Source organism: Aquarana catesbeiana, linkage group LG05 (genome assembly GCF_042186555.1).
Source record: "Aquarana catesbeiana isolate 2022-GZ linkage group LG05, ASM4218655v1, whole genome shotgun sequence".
Lineage (NCBI taxonomy): Eukaryota > Metazoa > Chordata > Amphibia > Anura > Ranidae > Aquarana > Aquarana catesbeiana.
This window is the reverse complement of record NC_133328.1, coordinates 607086519-607110324: the sequence shown is the minus strand read 5'-3', so window position 1 is coordinate 607110324 and position 23806 is coordinate 607086519. Positions and strand designations below refer to the sequence as shown.

The 23806-nt window shown below is 43.8% G+C and overlaps 1 protein-coding gene across 3 annotated transcripts in view; it reads left to right on the top strand.

Moving 5' to 3' along the window:
• ZHX1 (zinc fingers and homeoboxes 1) overlaps positions 1 to 12671 on the top strand; it is a 46687-nt gene extending 34016 nt beyond the window's left edge. For all 3 annotated transcript variants that reach the window (XM_073632211.1, XM_073632212.1, XM_073632213.1), the window contains one exon: positions 1496 to 12671. In XM_073632211.1, the coding sequence (XP_073488312.1) occupies positions 1496 to 1507 (12 nt within the window). In that variant the 3' untranslated portion in view covers positions 1508 to 12671. The remainder of the gene's footprint in view (positions 1 to 1495) is intronic.
• Positions 12672 to 23806: the final 11135 nt, after the last annotated feature.

Sequence of the window (23806 nt, the reverse complement as noted above, 5' to 3'; positions counted from 1 at the left end):
TCGCCAGTTTGCTTCCATGTTTGAGGAACGCACATGCATGACCCCCTGTCAAGCCGTGCTGTGATTGGACACAGCACAAGTTTGGCAGCTGATTTTTAGCCAGTGACTTTGGCTAAAATCAGTGGATCTGCTGTGTCCAATCACACACGGGGTTCTGTGTTCACAATCACACAGAACTCTGTGTACTGTAAACGGTGATCTGGCTGTTTCTTCTCTTCAGGGAGAAAAAACATCCAGATCAGAAAGTAAAAACAGCGCCCATCACACATTGTTAGGCACACAGTTACCCCTTAATTGCCCCTAGATGTTAACCCCTTCCCAGCCAGTGTCATTAGTACAGTGTCAATGTACAGTATTATCACTGTATTGGTATCACTAGCCATGTCTGTGTCAGTTAGGCCCCTTTCACACTGGGGCGGTGGGGGCGTCGGCGGTAAAGCCCGCTATTATTAGCGCCGCTTTACCGTCAATTCCGCGGCGCTATTTGGCCGCTTGCCCCCCGCTAGCGGCCGAGAAAGGGTTAAAAACCAGCCACGAAAGTGTTAAAAACACCGCAAAGCGCTGCTGCAACAGCGCTATGCCGGCGGTATAGCCGCGCTGCCCCATTGATTTCAATGGGCAGGAGCGGTGTATACACCGCTCCTTCATCGCTCCAAAGATGCTGCTAGCAGGACTTTTTTTATCGTCCTGCCAGCGCACTGCTCCAGTGTGAAAGCCCTCGGGGCATTCACATTGGAGAGACAGCAGCAGCTTTTTCAGGGCGCTTTGCAGGCGCTATTTTTAGCGCTGTAGCGCCTGCAAAGTGCCCCAGTGTGAAAGGGGTCTTAGTGTCCCTCCCAGATGTTAATGCCAGATTTCCCACCACCCTATCACAGTCCCACTATAATTTACCAATCATGCCATTAGCAGTATAGCGTCTATACCTGCATAAATTCCATATTGTTGTTTTGTTTTATGTTTTATTTTCAACATGTTCAGTCTTTTTTCGTTTATATAGTAAAAGATAAAAAAAAAAAAAAGTGGTCATTAAATACCAAAAGAAAGCTCTATTTGTATGAAAAAAATTATACACGTTTGATTTGGGTGCAGTGTTGCATGACCGCGCAATTACCAGTTAAAATAGCGCAATGCTGAATAGCAAAAAATAGGCTGGTCATGAAGGGGGTAAACTTCCGGAGGCCAAGTGGGTTAAATTAGACCCAGGCTTCCAACTAAACAAGTTCACTGTATTGCGGAGCTACAGAGTCATATACACACTTTTCACTTCTCTGTTCTAGTGCAGGGAAATAAAGGAAAGCCACGTGTAAAGTTGTTGGAGTTTAGTGCTTCTCTATGCTTTTTGAAGTATCCAGCATTTCCCCCCAGCTCTCTGCATTGAACAGGGGAGCAAAGGAAAGGCTGAAGCTGATGCTTTCCCACCTGATCGGGCTTTGTTTTAAATTAAATAATTAGCTAATCAAAATGCCTTACTTTTTTTTTCTCTTTCTTTAAATAGGCTGTAGAATAGGAAAGAAGAAAAGACACGGACACCCAGTTTTGCTGTGAAAGTCCTGGGAATCCTCTCTTCTGAACGCTCCGGAGTACAGTAACAGAAGACGCACGATGGTCTCTGCAGGGAAGGAGCAGCAAATTTGCATGCTGTGCCAAAGTAGCCACACTGCAGACAGGACTATGCTGTAAATACAACTTAAGCGATGTGGGCAGCACACAACTTGTACAATTCAGATTTTAATACATTTTTACTGACGTAATTATTCATTTTTTTTTTTTTTCTCCACTTTTTTTTTTTTTTTTTTTTTTGTGTATTCTTAGACCTTATTTTGTGTGAGGCAGGGAGGTCTATAATAACAAACAACGGTGACCACTAGTTCTATTTTTTTTGTTTGTTTGTTTGTTTGATATGCCTATCATAACTCTGTTTTAGGAATATAAATCTAGATTTTGCTGCCCGTGTCATTTTGACATGTAATAAGCTTTTTAGCTTGGAGCGACCAAACATTTTTTGCCTGTTAAGAAATGAGCTATGCCACATGGAATGGCATCCATTGACTTGCTCAGTATTTATGTGCAGCTTTACATAAACATGTTGCATTTTATATTTTAAATGTTATACTGTACATCCTTAATGACCCCCACCAGTACTACCAGCCCCCGCCAATGGGCTCGTTCACCGTAGAGCTACACTAGTTGCATTTTTCTGCACTCTATTGCCCTGTACACACGATCAGACTATCCGACGGAAAATGTGCGATTGGAGCTTGTTGTCGGAAATTCCGACCGTGTGTAGGCTCCATCTGACTTTTTCCATCGGATTTTCCGACACACAAAGTTTGAGAGCTGGATCTAAAATTTTCCGACAACAAAATCCGTTCGCGTAAATTATGATCGTGTGTTGACAATTCCAACGCACAAAGTGCCACGCATGCTCAGAATCAAGCACAAGAGCCGCAATGGCTCGTCGTACGTGTTGTACATCACCACGTTCCTGACGTTCGGAATTTCCGACCAACTTTGTGTGAATGCAAGACAAGTTTGAGCAAACATCCGTTGGAAAAAATCAGATGGATTTTGTTGTCAGAATGTGCGATTGTGTGTACAGGGCATTAGAGTTAAACTCCAAATTGTGTTTCTGATCCCCATTTAAAATGATTTTAAATCAAGAAGAAAGTAAAAAATGTCAGGTGACATTAACCGAACATGGCAGACATAGCAAGGGTGCTCAACCTGTGGCCCTCTAGCCTGTGGGAGTCATGCTTGTAACTGTCAGCCTTGCAATGCCTCATCGGACTTGTAGTTCCACAACAGCTGAAGGGCCAAAGTTTGAGCACCCATGCATTATAGAAAGAGAAAAATAAAAAATGTTCCTCCTATATATTTGCATTATTAAAGCGATGCTGTTCGTCGCCTAAAAAGAAAAAAAATCTAAATGGCAGTTCCATGCAATAGAAAAGCTCTTCTCCTTCTCTCCCTGGTGGCCCTTGTCTTCTACCTCCTTGGTGGCCTGTGTCCTCTTCATTGTCCTTGTTCCAGCACTGCAGTCTCAGACTAACCCTTTATTATTCAACACTTTTTGGACTGTGTGATGTCTGTGTCTTCCTCCAACCTCTACCGCAATGACGTATAGGTCCAAGGATGGAACAACAGCATGCGGCGTGGGACACTGATATCCCAGATTTTCAGAGTTAGCTCTTCCATTGTCAGAACTAACCCCACCCCCCAGCTGCTTATCTAATGCATGTGCACTAACTCTCCATAGACCTGAATAGGCCGTGTAATTGGATCCTCTGTCTACGGCTCTTTTCAAGTCCACTTTCACATACAAAGTTGGTAACACTCATCTGCTAAGCACCTCTGAGGCTAAAGCTGGATGATTTTTTTTTTCTTTTTTTTTGATCGGCTGTCAGATACTTCGCTGTCAGAATACACTAATCAGCACTGCAACTGCTGATCGGGTGAAAGTTTTAAAATATTCCCATTTCACAGAAGTCTGTCATTGGATCAACTTCTGTTGAGTGGGAACGACCACTGATGGATGCAAATCCAGACAGTTCAGAAGGGACCACCCCAATTTTGATTAATCTATGGCCAACTTAAGTCATCAAGGACGCCGCTCTCCCGATCCGCATGAGGTAAGATTTCAAGGTGCCTCAGCCAGCACTACTCCACAAACCACGCCCTGCTGGCGCGTTTCGTCCTGGCCACCAAGTCTTAAATATGGAGAGCTTTTCCTGCTTGCTTGGAGCTGTGCTTCAATTTACTTCTATGGCCAGCTTAACTCTGGTCTTTTAACACCCTGTGACATAGCCTGGCCCACTGGCCTAAGAAGTTCCTGCAAAGAAGTATAAAGCCCAATGTTATACCTATGTGTTTTTGCACAGAGATCAATGCATTTAGAATGGAATCTAATGTGAACGAGCCCTAAAAAGTTCAGATTTACATTTTTATTTTTTTTTTGAGAGAAAACTCGCATTTTGTATATTTTATTGCCTGCTGGGTTGCCAAGTGTAATTGTTTGCAGAAAAGCAAAATTTCTGTTGTGATTTTTCTTATATGGCTCTGCAAATTGGCATTACTAAATGGAAGTTTGCAGCGGCCAGTTTTACTTGTACCTTTCTTCAATTTTGTGCTCTTAGTTTTGGAATTGTAATGTTCAGTATCCAGAGTTTTTTTTGCACAACTTCTAGACTCCGTACTAAATATATTTTTGTTTCCCTCATTCATCTTGGTTACAAAATAGCCGTATGTGAACCTGTAACATAGATGTTTGTCTTATTTACTACACTACTAGTTCAGTTTACTCAAACCTTCAGAGACCCCCATTCTACAAGGATGACGCTGTGAAAGAGATTTTGGTACACCTAAGCCTAAAGGGACCCTGGCGTGTTTCTAAAGATATAAAAAAAATGTTAGTAGCTTACATTAGGAGACACAGCAGCCCGTGTCTCCTACCTCCACTCCTTACTGGCACTGCCGCCTCTGTAAGTTCCTTCAGAATTCTATACTGTACTTCCAGAAGTGTCCACTGCCTGTGATTCCTTCCTCCAACACCCCTATGTCACTACAGTATTTAGTAGTGACCGATGGGATGGAGGATGGAACCATGGTACAAGGGGGAATACACAGGCACCTAACACTCTTGAAAATGTTGAATGCCTGTGGCTCTTTCCTCACACCCCTATGTCACTATAGTATTTAGTAGTGACCGATGGGATGGAGGATTGAAACATGTTACAAACAGGAGGACACAGGCATCTAACACTCTTGAAAATGTTAAATGCCTGTGGCTCTTTCCTCACACCCCTATGTCACTACAGTATTTAGTGACCGATGGGATGGAGAATGAAACCATGGTACAAAGGGGAGGACACAGGCACCTAACACTCTTGAAAATGTTGCATGCTTGTGGCACCTTCCTCACACGCCTATGTCACTACAGTATTTAGTAGTGACCGATGGGATGGAGAATGAAACCATGGTACAAAGGGGAGGAAACAGGCACCTAACACTCTTGGAAGTGTTGAATGCCGCAGAGGCCTTCGTAGAGGCTGCGTTTCTGGAGTCAAGGCCAAGGCTAGGATACGCGGGCTGCTGGAGTATACTGTATAGATCAGTGTTTCTCAACTCCAGTCCTCAAGCTGAAAACATGACCTGTTGGGGCGCTTTGAGGAGTTGAGAAACACTGGTATAGATGACAGTCCTCCTATCATGCAGGGTATTGGTGTTTTTAAATCTTACCTTACAAAGTCTCTGATAAGGCTCTTGCAGTTCAATGTGATAAGTACTATCCATAGAACATTACCACCATGCTGAAGTCAGTCCATCAATCTTACCTTGATGTGTGTCTGGGTAGGACTGCAGCCTTTTGTGCCGTGACTATTCACTATGCAAATTGTATGTGGTGAAAGGTACAGTAGGATAACAGAAGGTAGGGTTTGAAGCAGAGAGAACACACTGACCTGTATTTTAATAGCTAGCATGCATTTGAGCGGTCAGAATCGGGGCAGTGTAAGCAAATAGTAGCAGCTTCTTTAAGGACTTAGTTGGTAGGTCTGCCAGGTGCAATGGATGCTAAGTGAGTTGAATTAAAATGCCATTAACCCTCCTCCATGAGAGCCTATATATACTTTATAAGACGAAACTGATCCTGATGGTAGCTGCCTTTCTATAATTCCTCCATGGTGGTAAAGCCTAACTCCACCTTTTAATATCCCAAGATTGCCCAAATAAACTATTTACTGCACTAACACATGCTTGCTGGGCATGCTGCATTAAAGAGGACGTAAACTTCCTCTGCTTACATTTACCTATAGGTAGTGAAAATACCTCCTAAACGTGTACCGTTTAGAAGATATTTACATGCAGCCAGTGACATCACTGGCAAATGCGCTCTGAAGGAACGGCCACGGGTGCCATTCCTTCTGAGCTCTGTGCCGTGAAACTCCAGGGAAAATGTCAGCGGTGTGCGGGCGCTGCTGGAACAGCTTCATTCTAAGATGAGTATTTCATAATGAGCTAGTATGTGATGCATACTAGCTCATTATGCCTTTTGTCTTACAGGATTTTTTTTTTTTTTGGCAGAGTTTACAACTTCTTTAACTGTATGCAGACTAAGCTACATGCATTGTACAGTTCTGTATTCCGGCAGTGAGATGGGAACTTCCTGTCCTCTTCTAGTGCGCACCTGTTAATGCAGTAAATAGTTTGGACCAGTTACTAATTAAAGTGACATTAAATATGGAAATAAGCTTTAGGCTCGGTTCACGCTGCAGCGATGCGGGAACCCTGCGAATCCACTGCGGGTTCCCGCATCACATGTCTCCTGCTGGGAGCGTCAGTTAAAAGTTAATGACACTCCCAAATCAGTTTGCATATCGTAGTGCGATCTGCAAATTTCGGACAGGAATCAGATCGCATGAGTGTGAACACCCATGCAATCCGATTCTGCCGCGGACCAAAAAAAAAAAAAAAAAAGGGTCCTGTGCGAGTTTGGTCCGAATGCGATGCAAATTCAGCCATACTATCTGTATGGATGAATTTGCATCGCACAGAGATCGCATGTGATTTGCAGTGCGGTGCGAATCACATCTGATGTCGGACATCGCTGCAGCGTGAACCGGCACTTAGGGTGGATTTATACCAGATGCAGTGGGACTGCGTTGTGCGGCTGTTAAAACGCAGTTCCACCACTAAGACAAATCAAATTGCCTTTTCTCCTATGTGCCTGGTTTACACAACTGCGTTACAGTGGTGTGCAGGCATGGGGCATTGAAAAAAGTACTGCATGCAGTACTTCTTTTTTTTTTTTTTTTTTTTTCAGTGCAGCGCGGTGCAAATTCACTGCCTTGCACCGCGCTGCACTGAAAAGGAAACAGTGCGATCCACTGAGCTCAGCACATCATCACTGCACACAAGCTGAAACTATGAAGCTGCTGGTGTGAACCAGATATGTCGGGGGATGGAGTAGAAGGCAGTCTTCCTATGTGAGAAGCATTTGGACAGGGGAAAAAAAAAAAATCACATGGGCACTTTATTTTTTAATAAGACAGAACAACAGGTGTCTTCAGCATGACTTCTTCTCCTCTCTCCTCATCTAATTGGTAACGTAATCATTATTACATGTAACCATTAGCGTGTAGGGAAGCACCAGTGAGATTGTGTGCCTGACTGTTCTGATGTCTATGTTTTCTATTGGAGTGTACACACTGCCTAAATGTTGCCAGAACCTATATCAGATTTGCTTGCAGTGGTTGGGCAAGGATTTAGTTGACCACAGAAATGAATAAGATGGTGCAGAATTATGCAAGCTGTAGGCCCCGAAATCTAGATGGGTTAGATAACATGGAACCCAAATCAAGATAAATGAAATGACCTTTCTAAGTTTGGCATAGCTTCTGTGTTTCCTGGACAGCACTGGCACCCGGTCCAGCTTGGGGTTGCTCCTTAACTACTGTTATGCTGCGTACACACGGCTGGACTTTCCGGCAGAAAAGATCCGACGGAACCAATCCGTCGGACCTTCCGATCGTGTGTGTGGGCTTCATCTGACCTATTTTTTCGAAAAATCCGACGGGCCTAGAAATAGAACAAGTTTCAAATCTTTCTGACGGACTTAGTTCCTGTCGGGAAAAACCGCTCATCTGTATGCTAGTCCAACGGACCAAGAACGACGCAAGGGCAGCTATTGGCTACTGGCTATTGAACTTCCTTTTTCTAGTCCCGTCATACGTCATCACGTTCTAAACGAACGGACTTTGGTGTGATCGTGTGTAGGCAAGTCCGTTTCAGCGGAAGTCCGTAGGAACTCCGTCAGAAAGGCCGTCAGACTTCGGTCCGACGGAAAGACTGGTCGTGTGTACGCGGCATTACACAAATGAATTTGGTCTACTGGCTCCTTTGTTCAGATCCCTTACCCCTGATGTACATTCATGGCACACAATGGAGGACTGTTGCTAATGGACAATACTTGCACAACATGATTTTAGAGTTTAATACTGAGTGCCTATCAGAATATCGGGGATTGTGGCTTTTAAAATGTTAAGTGGCTGGTGAATAAAGAATATTTAATTAGGGAACCCTATAAGTTCAGATGATTGTCAGGGGACAGTTTTTTTTAGATAAGAGTGAAGGCGGGGGGGACAGTTTTTGATAAGGTTGAAGTCAGTGGGGGGGGTTGCAGTTTTTGATAAGGGTGAAGTCGAAGGGGGAGATAGGTGTTTTGTTTTTTTTTTTTTTTTTTTTAGTAAGGGTGGGGTCAGGGGGGTTTATACAAATTCTGGTGAAGGCTTTGTATGGTGTTTACAGTGACAACACCAGGTGTATCTGTGTTGAGGAACTGTTCACAACAGGTTTAGGACCGTTTGCTGCTATGCTAACCCTGTGTGTGTTAGGGCTTGTTCACCGTTGAGACGCATTTTTACAGCACGCCCCCTTTAACTTCTGAGGCAGCAGCTGGCAGTGTACTAATGCAGCAGCAGAAGTTATACCCCCTTGTTACTGCAAGCACCCTAGTGCAGCGTTCAAGGGGTAAAGCAGGTGGTGAGGAGGCAATACACCTCCTTCTCATTGCCTGTTAAATGCTCTCTGAAGAGCGATCCGAATGTGGATTGCTCTTCAGAGACCACAGCAAGCGTGAACGAGATCTTACTGTGCTACCTTTTTTGTGTGTCAGTGAAGACGCTAAACAAAATGGACCCACCAGCCTTCACCCTTATGCCACGTACACACGATCTGACTTCTCGTCGGAAAAAGATATGATGGCTTTTCCGACGGGATTCCGCTCATGTTTGCCTTGCATACACACGGTCACGCAAAAGTTCGCTGAAATTACGACCGTCAAGAACGCGGTGACGTACAACAATACGACGAGCCCAGAAAATTAAGTTCAATGCTTCCGAGCATGCGTCGAATTGTTTCCGAGCATGCGTAGGAATTTTGCACGTCCGAATTGCCACAGACGATCGCATTTTCGGATAGGAACTTTTCCCGACCGAAAAATAGAGAACATGCTGTCAATCTTTTGCTGGCTGGAATTCCGCCAGCAAAAGACTGATGGAGCATACACACGGTCGCATTTTCTGTCGAAAAACTCTCATCGGTCTTTTGCGGGCCGAAATTCTGATCGTGTGTACGCGGCATAACTCGGAGTTTTAACAACTCTTGATTATTAAAGTGGAGCAAAGGGCAATGGTGATATGCAGACTTTAGTACCCATCATAACAGATCAAAATTCCTCTTTCACATATGACTACAGTATCCTAAAATCGAACGGATCGGTCTTTAACTGTAGTTGCCAGGGGTTACCGAACTTTGCATATTGCTCTGTATAGAAATTAGATCTCACCAATTCTATTTTCTGTCTCACCAGCGAGCTGACCTATCTAACACTGCACCAGTGAATCTCCATCAAGCAGCCCGCCATGAAGGGTTGGGGGAAATGTCACTGAAGGATTCTCCAGATCCACCATCACCACCATGGTACACAGACCTATAGAAGGGGATCAGCACATTCACATTTACCTGATCACTTTTAAGCTGGCCATACATTATACAATTTTCTTCTTCAATTTCCTTTTAAATTTACCTTCAACTATGTAGTGGAAGGGCCTGCCTGATTGCATACAAATTGAAGGTGTTTAGGTTTGACCTCCTATTATATGGTTTTGGTAAATAAAGGAGAATTGTACAATGTATGGCCAGCCTTAGATTAGCCGGTCAATCAGTGGTTCATGAATATATCCTCCTGTCCTTGCCTTAAGTGATGAATCCAAATGTGTTCTTTCTGAAGCTTCATAAATTGCCGCATGCTGTGAATATTTCACAATGGATGTTTTCTATAGGAAGTGCCTGTGCAGTCTACAGGAGCCTCTGATGGCAGCTATCACTTTTTATTTCTCTGCAGATTCTAAAGTGACAACTGACATCAGCTGGCCGTCCAAAACTGGCCAACACATTTTTTTTTTTTTGCACTTTTTTTGTTATTGTTAACATGTAATGTTCATCTAAAACAGTTTTTTTGTTTTGAATAGATTTGGGAAGCGTACAAACCCCTGTCAGGTTTTTACTGCGATCACAGCTTCAAATCTGCAGCAGGTAAAGGAAAAATAGAAACCTTTCAAATAGCTCCCCCCCTACTTAAAATAAAGCCGTTTTTATTTCCCTCTGTGTTTCTGTTAGTTCCCTTTACTTCCTGTCTGGAAGTAAGTGTTGTCCACGGTGATGGTAAACAAGGGGATATTACAATGTCTGCACCTTCTAAATCAAATAAAGAGAAATACATTTATATGGACTGATTGTAAAAAATTGAGCAGGGGTGAAATCGTTTGCCCATATCAAATGAGATGGTTGGCCCTCTCTCCCAGAAGTGCTGCAGTTTAGGGGTGACAAAAATAATATACATGTTATGCTCACATGCTCTGTGTAATGGTTTAGCACAGATCTGCCCCGATCCTCCTCTTCTGGGGTCCCCCGCTTTCGATCTTGGCCCCTCCTCTTCTCTGTGTGACCCCATAGCAAGCTGCTTGCTATGGGAGGCATACAGTGCATGCTTGTTCCCAAGCTGTGTGTGTCCATAGACAAACACAAGTGGGGCTTAGCCCCACCCCTGCTTCCTCCTCAATGCATTTGATTGACAGCAGCTGGAGCCAATGGCTCCTCCTGAGCTCCATGTGAAGAGAAAGAGAGGGGAGAGGAGATGCAGCCATGCAACAGTGCTGGAGCTCTTCTCTCTTACCCTTTAGGCCTGATTCACACCTATGCATTTTTAATGCTTTTTGCATTTTGCAGATTTGCACTACAGCCCATTTAACATGGTTTCCTATGGAACATGTTCTGTGGTGCAAATCTGCAAAATGCAAAAAGCACTAAAAATGCATAGGTGTGAATCGGGCCTTACACAGGGAAGGGGGAGGACAGAAATTTATTAAACATTTTTTTTATTTACTTTAAGGCCTGGTTCATACCTATGCATTTTTTAGTGCCTTTTCCGTTTTGCAGAAACACACTACAGTCCATTTAACATGGTTTCCTATGGATGTAGTTCACATCTGTGTATTTTATGGAAAGGGCCAGGGACTTTTTTCTGATTTTTGGTTCCATAGACTTCAATGGATCAAAAGTGTGTATTGAGAAACGCAAAATGCACCTGCAATATGCAAACTGCAACCTGCACAAGTGTGAATCAGGCCTAAGACTCCTTTCACACTGAGGCCGTTTTCAGGCGTTTTAGAGCTTGACATGGCCTCTAAAAAGTGCCTGAAAACTGCCTCCCATTCTGTGCAGTGTGTGCTTTCACACTGGGGCGGTGCGCTTGCGGGAAGTTAGGAGCGCCGTACTTAGCGATCCCAAAACTCCCTTGACCATTGCACTAAATGGGTAGCGATTCCAAAGCGCCTTAAAAGCGATTTGAAAGCACTGCAGAACTGGACTTTTTACCTTTTTTTTTCTTAAGGTAAAAACCGCCCCACTAGCGGCGAAAAAGCGCCGCTAAAACACCACTAACGCGCCAAAAAAACGAGCGTTGCTTTAGCGGTAACGGCACGGCGCTGCAGTGTGAAAGCCCTCTTAATGCAGGGAAAGCTTTAAGGTAAAAAAAATAAATGTTTGGCTTTTAAATCATTTTAAGTATGCATTTGTCATCACCATAAATTTCCCACCCTGCCTCTTACCTTGACTAATCCGACAACGCTTTGCACTTTTCACTGAGAGAATACAAAGTTTTCTCTCAATGACATCTGGGCTGAGCAAGTGAACAACCACCTGTGTTCACTAATCAGCAGAGCAGCTACTTGCCACTGGACTCGGACACTAGCAGGATTCACTGTAGTAGTGGTTTCTAGTACAATGATTTACAGCTTCAACGGGGATCAAGCAGGTATGACACATGCATACTTACATTGGTCCAAGGTGGATCATGCAAAAATATCCATAAATGGTGTCCGTGCCAAGCGTGCGAGCGATCTCCTGTGTTTACTGATCAGCAGAGCAGCCACTTGCCACTGGACTCGGACACTAGCAGGATTCACTGTAGTAGTGGTGTTTAGTACAATGATTTACAGCTTCGACGGGGATCCACCAGGTATGACACACATACACTTACATTGGTCCATGGTGGACCACACAAAAATATATATGCCTGGATCCATCCATAGCTTTAATGCCATCTTAGTATTGTCAGGAATCTCTTCCCATTTCTACATAGAGACCACAGAGTGCTGGTGGAAGGTATGGTGCATGAACTCCGGTGGGGAACAGGAGGCTGGTGAATTGCAGAGACTTGCCAGGGTCACTAACAGCAACAGTAAGGGCCATACAGCTGTCCAGTCCAAGCCTTGCCTTATTCTAACCTGACGTTGACATTTTAAAAAAACAAAAGTAAACTAATTTAATATAAATTTATTTGTAATGCTACAGCTACGGTACATGTCCCACATTTCTCTTTTAATGTTCAGTGCATTATCAAGGTGACAGGTTGGGGGTTCCACATGAAAGAAAAAAGGAGGGAATACATTTTCGGTATTCGGTAAAAAGAATAAAAATGCAATTATGCAAAATGTGTTTGTTTGGAAGATTATATAGTGATGTTTTGTTTTGCTTTCTTCATAATTGCAAAGCCATTTCACTGTTTTTGTCACACTTTTCTTCAGAGAAGAATTAAATGAATATACTTTGTTTAACCTCTTCTGTCCTGGTGCCATTTATTTGCCTGACTTCTTTTACTGTACAGTAAAACCTTGGTTTGAGAGTAACTTGGTTTGAGAGCGTTTTGCAAGACAAGCAAAATGTTTTAATAAATTTTGCCTTGATATACAAGCAATGTCTTGATATAAGAGTAGCGTCATGTCACAGCTGAGTATAAAAAAGAAGAGAGGAGCCTCTAAGTGTAGCAATATGGTTACATTTAATGAAGGTACAACATTTAGCAACTTATTGCTACACTTAGAGGTGTTTCTCTTCTCTTTTATACCCTGTAAAAAAAATGCTTTGATATACAAGTGCTTTGGATTACAAGCATGTTTCTGGAACGAATTATGCTCGCAAACCAAGGTTTTACTGTATATATTTTTGTCTGTGAAGGAACGACTATAGACTAATGGAAAAGGATGATGAGCTGTCAGCCATGAGACACAATCAGATGATGCTGAGCTGTCAGTGGTAGGACGTAATCAGTTGATCCTACATAGTATTAAAGCAGGGGTCTCCAAACTTTCTAAAGAAAGGGCCAGTTTACTGTCCTTCAGACTTTAGGAGGGCCGGACGTCAGTGGGAAAAAATAATGCCCCATTGTTTATTTCACTGAGAGTAATTGTGCCTCATTATTGGTTTAAGTGGGAGGAATTGTGCCCCATCTTTGGTGTCATTGGGCGGAATTGTGCCCCATCCTTGGTGTCTGTAACAAGCCCCTGCTCGCTCGGTTCCACTCTCCCAACACTCCTCTGTGGCTATAGAATCAGACTGCAGAACGCAACATCTGATGGTTCGGTCATCCGATGCTCCGGGACTAAAACTACAGCTATGTGCCGTTCTAATCCAGTTGTGTAGCTCAGAACAAACACCAGGCAGGCTGTATGTAAGTTCAACCAGGAATCTCTTTTATTGAAAAATACAGGCTCTTTTATACAATAAAAGAGGAGGTGCGTACCTCCGGCTCATATTACTCTGAACATACACCTGTGACCAGAAACCTAATTAACATGGGCTAATTAACTAATCCCTTTAGACAGCCTAGATGACTCAGACATGACCTTCAGGCCAGACTGGCCCTCTTGTAGCTCAGAAACCCCAATCAACATTATCACAATAGCAGAGTTAATTAACACAAACAACAATGGGGATCTAATGACTCTTAGATCCCATACTAGAGACTTATTTACAATACACATTCTAGCAGGCAACAGACAGACAGGTGGCTGGAATTTACATCAGCATCTCCTAACAGTATTTGTCCAAGCATCATGAATCAGCCATTATTCCATATTATTCCTAATATGGCAAATCCAGGGTCCCCAGAGTCTGTGTGTCCTGGGGGACCAGGACCCGAATTCACAGTAATACCACCTCAAGGGTCCCCAGACATACAGCTCACAAAGAGCACCGTTATCCCAAATGCCAGGGCTCACAATCGATCGGCAAGGGTCTAGCATTCAGTCCCCTCCAAAAGTCTCTCTCTGGCTAGGTCTGTCACAGTGTCATTGGGAGAAATTGTGCCCCATCCTTGGTGTCATTGGGAGGAATTGTGCCCCATCCTTGGTGTCGATGGGAGGAATTGTGCCCCATCCTTGGTGTCGATGGGAGGAATTGTGCCCCTTCATAGGCGTTAGGGGGAATTATGCCCCATTGTTGGTTTTCAGTGAATGAAATAGCACCCCAAGAGCCGAATAAAACCAAGCAAATGGCCACAGTTTGGAAACCACTGTATTAAAGTGTCACTTTCATGTTATGTGAACAACCATGAGTGGGAAGCCTTATACAAAGCAGACTGTTCCCGCGGGTGTCTTCTTGTAAATGGACACACGGGGAGATTTAGCCCAGGTTCACACTGCCCACGACTTCCATATGACTTTGAAGCCGGAGCCCCAGCGCAACTTCGGCGTGACTTGCATGTGACTTCTTTAACCACTTAACCACATACAGGGCATTTTCACCCCCTTCCTGCCCAGGCTAATTTTTTTTTTTCAGCGCTGTCGCATTTTGAATGACAATTGCGCGGTCATGCAACACCAAATTAATTTTTATCATTTTTTTTTCCCCCACAAATAGAGCTTTCTTTTGGTGGTATTTGATCATCTCTGCGTTTTTTATTTCTTGCGCTATAAACAAAAGAAGAGCGACAAGTTTGAAAAAAAACACAATATTTTTTACTTTTTGCTATAATAAATATCCCCATTTAAAAAAAATAAAACAAGTTTTTTCCTCAGTTTAGGCCGATATGTATTCTACATATTTTGGTAAAAAAAAATCACAATAAGCGTATATTTTGTTTGGTTTGCGCAAAAGCTATAGCGTCTACAAACTAGGGGATAGATTTATGGCATTTTTATTTTATTTTTTTACTAGGAATGGTGGCGATCTGCGATTTTTATTGTGACTGTGACATTGTGGCAGATATATCGGACACTTTTGACACTATTTTGGGACCATTCACATTTATACAGTGATCAGTGCTATAAAAATGCACTGATTACTCCGATGTCACCGGCAGGGAAGGGGTTAACACTAGAGGGCGATAAAGGGGTTAACTGTGTTACCTAGGGGAGTGATTCTAACTGTAGGGGGAGGGGACTCACAAGGGGAGGAGTCTGATCTGTGTTCCTCTGTACTGGGAACACACGATCGGTCTCCTCTCCCCTGACAGGATGTGGATCTGTGTGTTTACACACACAGATCCACGTCCCTGCTCTGTTACCAGCAATGGCGGGTGCCAGGCAGACATTGCGGCTGCCGGACACGCACATCGGCTCCCGAGTGACGCGATGGGCGGGCCCAACCCCTAGACGGCCGGGAAGCCGAGGACGTCATATGACGCCCACCCAGGATGGGAGATCCCTCCTGCGGATGTCATTTGACTATGGGTGGGGAAGGAGGTGGTTTACCGACGTCCATGCAAGTCGGACCAAAAGTAGTGCAGGAACCTTTTTCTAATTCGGATTAGAACAGTTTCATTGCACAGAATGGGGTCGGACTGTGACAAGTGCTCCAAAATCGGAGCGATTTTTACATCAGTGTGAACCGGGCCTAACTAAAACTGTAGCACTCAAAATCTAGTGGAGCTGTGCATGGTAGTCAATCTGTTTCTAACTTCTAACAGCTTTTTCAATTAAATTGAAACTGAACGCTGATTGGTTTTTGTGCAGAGCTGCCCCAGATTTTGCATGCTGCAGTTTTAGTAAATCCCCCCACACTGTTACATCCAGGGCCAATCATCCTCAGGTAATCACTGCATGTCTCATTACATGCAGCTGTCCAGCTGTTCTCTGTCTCCCTCCTCCTCCCTGGGTAGATTGATAGCAGCGGGAGCCAAATGCCATGCCGAGTCGCAGGCTCTGTGTCAATAGATGCAGATGGGGCGGCTCGGGAGGGAGCATGCATGGGTGCCCCCATGGAAAGCAGCTTTCCATGGGGGCACTTGCCGAAGAGGAGGAGCCTGGAGCGCCGGTGGAGGACACCAGAAGAAGAGGTTTGGGGCTGCTCTGTGCAAAACCCTTACACAGGGCAGGTACGTATAACATGTTCGTTATTTTTATTAAAGTAAAAAATGAAGCTTTAATGTTAACAGTACAGCTTGTTCTCTCCTTCTATGACTCCAGCATATAAGAGCTGCAGGTCTCATAGACCCCAGTGCTACAGCCACATCAGCCCACTCTCCTCCAGGCCGTTTCCAAAAAGGAGGGGGCAGTAGAGTTGGGGTCAATCAGATCCGCAGCTTTTATGTCTGGGGGCAGGGATGCAAGCAGGAGCTGTATTATTCCCAGCATATAAAAGACATTTAAAGCGGAGTTCTGCTAAAAAAAAAAAACTATATCAAAAGTCAGCAGCTACAAATACTGCAGCTGCTGACTTTTAATAATCGGACACTTACCTGTCCCAGGGTCCAGCGAAGCGGGGGAGCGAAGCCCCGCTCGTCTCCCCCTCCTCTCTGCGGCGCCGGCATTGTAAGTGTGAGCCACGCCGCACAATCATCTGGGGCCTGTGACGTGTCCCAGATGATTGCCAAGAGGGAGGGGGGAGAGGTGATCTCCCTTCCGGAGCCGCGGTGCGCCGGGAGGAAGTGGGAGCTGGGACCCTCCCCCCAAAAAAAAAATGACATGCCAAATGTGGCATATCAGGGGGTCACCTCCCTTAAAGGGGAAATTCCATTTTTGGGTGTAACTCCACTAACAGTTGTAGGATACAGCTAGGATGCTAAGTTGTTATCTAAATGCCAACAAAACGTATACCTTCTGTAATACTAGTGCATTTTTTTCTGGCTGGAGTTGGGCTTTAATTCCCATTCACATCTTTGTGCTTTAATCATTTGCCTACCGCATATTTACTGTGGCAGGTTGGCTCTATTGCGAAAAATCACGTACCTGTATGTCATCTCGTGCAATAGCCACTGAGTGGTGCACACACGCTGCCAGGGGTGCGATCGGATTGGGATTGCACAGGGGATGCCAATCGGTGGGTCCGGTGGATCTAATGTCTGCCAGCCACCCGCGATCCTTCCCCAGAGAGGCAGAATGGCGCTCTGCTTATGTAAACAAGGCAGATCTCTGTTCTGACAGGGAAGAAGATGGAGATCTTGTATTCTTGCTAAACAGGAACACCAATCTCTGTCTTCATCCAGTGAGACCATCCTCCACACAGCTAGTAAGCACCAGCTAGGAGCACACTTAACCGTTTGATTGCCCCTGATGTTAACCTCTTCCCTGCCAGTGTCAGTGCATATTTTTAGCACTGATCAATGTAATAATGTCGCTGGTTCCCAAAAAAGTGTCAAAATTGTAAGTTAGGTGTCCGATTTGTCAGCCGCAATGTCGCAGTCCCGCTAAAAATCGCTGATCGCTGCCATTAATAGTAAAAATAAATAAATAAAAATGCCATAAAAATATCCCATAGTTTGTAGATGCAATAACTTTTGTGAAAACCAATCAATATACGCTTAAGGGGATTTTTTTTACCAAAAACATGTAGCTGAATACATATTGGCCAAAGTTGATGAAGACATTAGATTTTATACATTTTTTTTTTATTGGATGTGTTTTATAGCAGAAAGTAGAAAATATAATGTTTCTTTTTTTTTCTAAATTTTCTCTTTTTTTTTTTTTTTTTTTGTTTATGGTGCAAAAAATAAAAACCGCAGAGGTGATCAAATACCACCAAAAGAAAGCTCTATTTTTGGGAAAAAAGGACGTCAATTTTATTTGGGTACAACGTCGCACGACTGCGCAATTGTCAGTTAAAGTGACGCAGTGCCGTATCACAAAAAGTGCTCTGGTCAGGAAGGGGGTAAATCATTCAGGATAGGTTGTAAAAACGTCCGTGTACATGACGCCTAATGAATTTTTCTAGCACATGATTTTTGATATTTTTATGCATTAATTGTAGGGTTGTTTACCAAAATTCTTAGGTTTTTTTCAGCACTTTAAGGAATTTACATAGGATTCTATTATGGATGAGCTTTGCACAGGACATTATTATTGATGAACTTTGCACGACTGAGCAATTGACGGCTACAGCGCGTACCTACATTGCCAGGATGCCGTCATATGATGTCCTTCCGTGCATGAGCGCAGCACGCTCTGTGATCGCCGAGACTCGGCTGATCACAGATCCCTGCCCCTTACCACGCGATCAGCTGTCAGCCAATGACAGCTGATCACGTGATGTAAACAAAAGATCGGATCACCGGCTTCTGTGAAAGGGACATCGGTCACGAAGAGGAAGAGCCACAGCCACCTCATATGTGCCCACCAGTGCATATCAGTGCCACCAACCAGTGCATACCAGTACAACCTATCAATGCCCACCAGTGCTGCCTATCAGTTTCACCTACCAGTGCCCATCGCTAGTGCCCACCAGTGCCGCGTATCAGTGTCCATCCGTGCAGTCTCATCAGTATACATCAATGAAGAGGAAAAGATACCTGTTTTCAAAATTTTATAACAAAATATCAAACTGTTTTGGGTTTTTTTTTCAACATTTTTGGTCTTTTTTCATTTTTGTAACAAAAAATAAATTAAATACCACCACATTTTTTCCCCCACAAATAGAGCTTTCTTTTGGTGGCATTTGATCACCTCTGCGGTTTTTATTTCTTGCGCTATAAACAAAAGAAGAGTGACAAGTTTGAAAAAAAACACAATATTTTTTACTTTTTGCTATAATAAATATTCCAATTTTTAAAACACAAAAACAAATTTGTTCCTCAGTTTGGGCCGATATGTATTCTTCTACATGTTTTTGGTAAAAAAAAAAAAAAAAAAATCGCAATAAGCCTATATTGATTGGTTTGCGCAAAAGTTATAGCGTCTACAAAATAGGGGATAGATTTATGGCATTTTTATTATTATTATTTTTTTTTTTTTACTAGTAATGGCGGCGATCTGCGATTTTTATCGTGACTGTGACATTGCGGTGGACACATCGGACACTTTTGACACTATTTTGGGACCATTCACATTTATACAGCGATCAGTGCTATAAAAATGCATTTATTACTGTATAAATGTCACTGGCAGGGAAGGGGTTAACACTAGGGGGCGATCAAGGGGTTAAATGTGTTACCTAGGGAGTGATTCTAACTGTAGGGGGAGGGGTCTCCTCTCCCCTGACAGGATGTGGATCTGTGTGTTTACACACACAGATCCACATCCCTGCTCTGTTACCGGCACTAGCGGGTGCCCGGCGGACATTGCCGCCGCCGGGCACGCGCATCGGCTCTTAAATGACGCGGCGGGCAGGTGCACCCTCTAGACAGCCGGGAAGCCGAGAAAGTCATATGACGCCCGCCCAGGATGGGAGATCTCTCCTGCGGACGTCATTTGACTATGGACGGGGAAGGAAATGGCTAAAGTAATGCAGTGCCTTATCGCAAAAAATTGCCTGGTCTATAAAGGGATAAAATCTTCCTGGGCTAAAATGGTTAATGGGGTTCCAATGCATGTGCACAATATCCCCATTGTTTTCACACGTGTCCTGTGTTGATGTGCATTGGCCAAAAAAAACAAATCTATTTTTAAGTGCCTTGTGCACATTGTGGGCCTTATTCATGGCAATAGCGGCATATGAAAATGCATAGAACATGCTTTTTAGAGAACGTTAACCAGCTTCTTATATCAACCTCAGCTTTACTCAACATTTCATTGCCCGAAAGAACCCAACAAAGTTAAGAACATATTAAAGAGGAAGTAAACCCTGCAAAAAAAAAACCTTAAAAACACACCCTGCAAGATAAAGGCATAATGAGCTAGTATGCATAGCATACTAGCTCATTATGAATTACTTACCCGAGAATGAAGCCCTGCAGCCGTCCTTGTCTCCCCCGTCAGGCCGCCGACATGTCAGCTGGGGCTTGCTTCCGGGTATAACGGCTCTGGCGCTGTGATTGGCCGGAACCGCGATGACGTCACTCCCGTGCGGGAGCCGCCGCGAATGGCACAGTACAACTGAAGCAACGCCATGTACGTGCCATTGCTTCAGTTGGCTTAAGTGCACACGTCGGCACAAGCAAATACAGGGATATCTCCTAAATCGTGCAGGTTTAGGAGATATCAAGTGCATCTACAGGCTAATTATAGGCTTGCCTGTAGTTTAAAGTGGTTGTAAAGGGTTTACATCCACTTTAAGGCTGGTTTCACACGGGCTGTCTGATCAGGTCCACCTGTCAGTTTTTCAGGCAGACCCAATCGGACCACCGATAACTCTCTACGGAGAGGCAGATGTCAGCTGACGCCCACCTAGGATTACCACCTCATCCCTTTAAACCTGAACACATATGAATTACACAGGTTCTGAGGGTAATTTAATGCAGATAAGGCACCAAGTGAGTTTAATTACCACCTTAATCAGCGACAGAACCCAATGTAATTAATATGTGTTCGGGTTTAAAGGGATGAGGTGGCAACCCTACTACCCCCGCCGGCATCTGATCCGATCCTGTCTGGCAAAAACAGACTGATGGGGGATCCATTCCCTATCCATCCAGGGGAGCGGATTGGATGACAGTTGGATGGAAACAGACAGGCGGTCCGTTTCCATCTGCATAGCGGAGCGGACACGGACCTGTCATCTGCCCGCTCCGGGGAGAGATCCCCCGCTGAGCAGGTGGATGCGCATTACAGAAAGCGCCCGTGTGAAACCAGCCTTAAAGCACACATAAAAGTATATTGAAACACACATTGACAAGCACACTAAATTCATAACAACGCATGCAGAAAGCTGTGACTCTGTCCTTTCACCCTGATTTTCATTTGCTAAATGCTTGCTCCTGCCCTTTTTTTTTACACTAGTGGTGGTAAAATCAATGTGTTTTTACTGCCCCTCAACCCTTCCCTCTTAGTTGGAAAGGCAGCAGCTGCAATACTTTGCTTGGCATCCGTAGCAGCAATTCTACCTTCCATGTTTGGTGGGCACTACCATTCAAGTGAATAGGGCTATGCTGCAGCCGTACCAAATGCACATGGTTGTGGCATGGTAGTGCGGCATTTAGAGGGTTTAAAACAGGTGGTGAGGAGATCATACAATGTCTCCTCACCACCTGTCAAATGCTCTCTGATGAGTGATCTGAATGCAGATCGCTCTTCAGAGAGCACCACTAGTGTGAACATAGCCTTAAGCTGGATACACACTATACAATTTTCTTTAGATTTTTTCCTTTAGATTTACCAAAACCATATAACAGGAGGTCAAACCTAAACACTTTCAATTTGTATGCAATCAGGCAGGCCCCTGCACTACATAGTTGAAGGTAAATCTAAAGGAAATCGAACAACAAAAGTTTTATAGTGTGTATCCAGCTTAAGTCTGTGATTCAGCTAGATAGAAGTCATCAAAGCCAGGCAGCTAGCTTTTCTAGAAGGAAAACAAACTGTAGCCCACATATTCCTCTACTGCCAAAAGTACACTATATTACCAAAAGTATTGGGATGCCTGCCTTTACACGCACATGGACTTTAATGACACCCCAGTCTTGGTTCGTAGGGTTCAATATTGAGTTGGCCCACCCTTTGCAGCTATAACAGCTTCAACTCTTCAGGGAAGGCTGTCCACAAGGTTTAGGAGTGTGTCTAACAATTTTTTCAATAACCTCATTGGTCAAAAATAGTTGTAAGTATGCCAAAGGGTTGTCATCTTCAACAGCTACTTTCATACCAGGTGCTCCAGTAAATGGGAATCTTGGGGGTGCTGCGTGATCCGTACCACAGTCAATAGAGCACCAAGTTAGTACATCACTGAGCTCAGTCGCAGAATTGTTGCTGTCATCACTTTCAGTGTCTGATGACAAATTTCTCCACGAATCACTATCGCTCAATTCTGCAAGTGATTCTAATTCGCTATCGCTGTTTTCAAGCTGGTCATAAACCGCTTTTGATGTAGAAGCACGCTTTTTGGATGCCATGGATGTTCTCAAATTTCCAGGCAGAAAGAACAGTTAAGCCATGTACACACGATCGGACTTCTCGTCGGAAAAAGATATGATGGCTTTTCCTTCGGGATTCCGTTTAAGTTTGCCTTGCATACACACGGTCATGCAAAAGTTCGCTGAACTTACGACTGTCAAGAACGCGATGACGTACAACACTACGACGAGCCGAGAAAATTAAGTTCAATGCTTCCGAGCATGCGTCAAATTGTTTCCGAGCATGCGTTGGCTGGCTGGAATTCGGCCAGTAAAAGACCGTTGGAGCATACACACGGTCGCATTTTCCGACGAAAAACTCTCATCGGTCTTTTGCGGGCCGAAATTCCGAACGTGTGTACGCGGCATAAAACTGCAGGCAGAGCAATGGACAAAGCACTAGGGACAAACTGAGTTCAAATGAATTGATACAGTAATGTAATCCAATAAAATTACAATGTATTGTGTATGTGTTGTGTTTTATACTTTTTGAAATGCAACGCTCGCAGGGAACAGAAGCCGGAACACAGAGCATTGGGCAGAGGATCCGGCCGGCGGACACAGTGGGAGTACATCGCGGGATCCTAGGGACAAGGTAAATACACGTTCCTGGATACTGCGATGCAATCCTAAATGTGGGCAGGAGGTTACCGCTAATGGTACTGAAATTTAACCCAGAGTTACACTCAGGAAAACCGCCAGGGAGGTTAAGAGTTCCCTTCACTGGGACTAAGGGGCCAAGCCCAACCCCTCAAAAACAACCCCACATCATAATCCCCCTCCACCAAATGATTTGGACCCGTGCACAAAGCAAGGTCCATAAAGACATGGATGAGCGAGTTTGGGGTGGAGCAACTTGACTGGCCTACACAGAGTCCTGACCTCAACCCGATAGAACACCCTTTGGATGCATTAGAGTGGAGACTGCGAGCCAGACCTTATCGTCCACATCAGTGTCTGACCTCACAAATGTGCTTGTGGACAGCTTTCCTAGAAGAGTTGAAGCTGCAAAGTTTGGGCCAACTCAATTTTGAACCCTACGGACTAAGACTGGGATGCCATTAATGTTCATGTGCGTGTAAAGGCAGGCGTCCTAATACTTTTGGTAATATAGTGCATGTTAAAAAGGGAAGGCTACACTAATGCAGACCATACATGGGTCGAATTCCGAACAAATTTTCTTTTAAAAAATCAGAAGTTTTTTGCGTTTTGTGATCCGTTGTGCCACCATTGATTTCGAAATCCGACCAACCAAGTCTACAATTTCACCTCATGTTGCTACAGAAAATAATTTTCGTGTTTGAATATATTTCTTGCACGATTCTCCCATCATTGATTAGTTTGCGTTTCAAAAAATTTTCAACATGCCCGATTACTCAAATTTGATGGCTGCATTAAAATTGGTCGTTGCCACGGAACACTTATTTTGCGAAATTCCAGCGAAAAATTCTTAGGTACGATTTTTGAAAGAAGATTCTTTCCATGTATGGCCGGCTTTAGCTGTAAATGTATATAATTCACCTCTAGAGGAAGTACTTACAAACCATGAAATATGGAACACCAAGCAAAATAAAATGAGTCATGTCAAAAGTAAAAATACTAGAATTTAATAAACAATTACAGCAAGAGCGGTAGATAGTTCTGTTGTACCCAAACAAAATTGACGTCCTTTTTTTCCCACAAATAGAGATTTCTTTTGGTGGTATTTGATCA